The 2,092-nt window shown below is 46.8% G+C and overlaps 1 protein-coding gene across 1 annotated transcript in view; it reads right to left on the bottom strand.

Annotated features, from left to right (window-relative positions):
* The window catches only part of LOC108572983 (short stature homeobox protein 2-like), a 12,316-nt gene extending 11,369 nt beyond the window's left edge, over window positions 1-947 (bottom strand). Inside the window, exon 1 of the mRNA XM_017935332.1 lies at window positions 797-947. Within this exon, the coding sequence (XP_017790821.1) occupies window positions 797-947 (151 nt within the window). The remainder of the gene's footprint in view (window positions 1-796) is intronic.
* Window positions 948-2,092: the final 1,145 nt, after the last annotated feature.

Here is a 2,092-nt window from a genome sequence, read left to right as displayed (position 1 = left end):
CGCTAGAAGCGTCGGCTGTGTTTAAGCCAGTGTCTGCCTTTTCTTCTGCTTGTATCACTTAGAATGCGATTCTTTCGCGATATCGTTGTTTCAACAATACAAATAAATAATAAAATACAAAAAAGAAGTATTCTTGCCTAACTTTATACCGAAATTTAGATCAATATTTCAAGCGTAGTATGTTTAAATTTGAACAAAAAATGTAATAGCCTCCTCGCTCTAAAATTTCTCCCTTTTTTGGTAGAGCCATTATGACGTCGCTATAAAACTTCTGTACTTTCTCGTTAAAATATTTTTTACTTATAGTACCAACTTATGGGACAACCTAATAATAAACAAAGCATAAACAGACGCTCTTACTATTTCCTTTTTACAATAATTACGTATAAAAATGATCGAGAATCTTCAGTGGGGCTCTTGAAAACACGGGTCAAAACAGACCCACCTACCAAAATCATAAAAATCACTTATCCAAGCCAATACTTAGCACATACAAGACCCACAATCTCCTCCTTTTAATTCAAACCTGCCAACTGATCCCAACAAAATCCAGCGTCCTCGCAATTCCATAACAAACCACTCACTCCAAAAACCACACCGAAACAGTTCACACTCCTGACGAACCATCTCCCATATCACAACCATAAATCCCACACTCGACGAGGCAACGAACTTAATCCAATCTCGACTGAAACCACCCAAACAAAAAAGGAAACTATCCACCACTTGAGACTTAAGGGCGACTTAAGAGAAACTCGAAGGAGTGTAAGCGAGAAGCACAAACAGAAGAACGTACTGCAGTCGTTCTCCGCAGGATCACCGAGCAGATGCGCGACACTTAGGGTGATTCTCGCGGACGGCGGTCTTTCGTTGGTCGTTCTGCAACCCGCGTGTTCGCCGGCCGCGTTGTCGAAGCTCTTGGAGACGAACTGGGCGAGCTGCTCCATCCTCGCGGCGAAGACTCGCGCGGCTCTCGCGTGGACCTCTCGCGTCCTCGTAACACGAGAGCACCGCAAGGGGGTTGCAGAAGGTGGCCGGACGGTGGTGGCTAAAGGTTAGAGCGTTGGTGACGCGACGCCACGCGTCCCCCAGGACGCCATTCGGACGCCGGCCAATCGTCGGATCGCTGGGCGGTCCCGTAACGCCCACGCTCTCTCCCCGCTCTTAACGGTTATCCCTGACGACCACCATCGACCTCAGGCCATCCCTACCATCTCTGCGCTACGTTGAACCACTGGAAACCATCCCCCCCCCTCCCTCCCTCACCAGCCGGGGTGTCTCTACCGCCCGTAAACCGAGGCTCATTAGCATTTGCGCCCGCTTTTCCACCCGCGCGACGGGGAGCGCAAACTACCCATCTACCGATGGCCGAACGCGGTCTTCGTTGGATAGTATCGCGTACCGTGTTTCTCGCTTTCTCCTGGGTGCGTTTGTATCGCTGTATGGGGTCTTTTGTCTTTAGGGGAGATCTGGCTTTCTCTGTTTCTCGGTTTCGCTCTCTCTCGGCTTCGCGTCTTTCTTTGTATTTATGTATCTCTGGTTTTGTGTGCTTCTCGGTTTGTCTCTGTCTATTTTTGTATGGCTCTGTCTTGCCTACTGTGTTTCCCACCTTCTCTATCTATCTTTGTATCGTTGCGTGGCTTGCTTCCTCTTTAGCGGAGCTCTGCTTTTCTACGTTTCTCTCGGTTCATCTCTGTCTATTTTCGTATCTCTCTGTGTCTGTCTATCTCTGCTTTCCTCTGTTCCTCAGTCCATCTCTATCTATTTTTGCATTGCTCTATCTTGCCTACTGTGCCTCTGTGTTTCTCACTTTCTCTACCTATCTTTGTATCGCTGTGTGTCTTGCACTGCCTTAATGTATCTCTGCTTTCCTCTATCTCTCACTTTGTCTCTGTCTATTTTCGTACCTCTCTGTGTCTTTCTTTGTATTTCTGAATTTCTGTTTTCCCGTGTTTCTCAGTACATCTCCATCTATTTTCGTCTTTCTCTATATAAGCAACGTTCCTCTTTGCGTCTTCCTTTATATCCATCTCTATTTCCTTTATTTCTTACCTCCTCTCTACCTATCTAGCTCTCCTCTCTACGTTTCCCT

Source organism: Habropoda laboriosa, unplaced genomic scaffold (genome assembly GCF_001263275.1).
Source record: "Habropoda laboriosa isolate 0110345459 unplaced genomic scaffold, ASM126327v1 scaffold102, whole genome shotgun sequence".
Classification (NCBI taxonomy): Eukaryota; Metazoa; Arthropoda; class Insecta; order Hymenoptera; family Apidae; genus Habropoda; species Habropoda laboriosa.
This window is presented reverse-complemented; position numbering and strand designations above follow the sequence as displayed.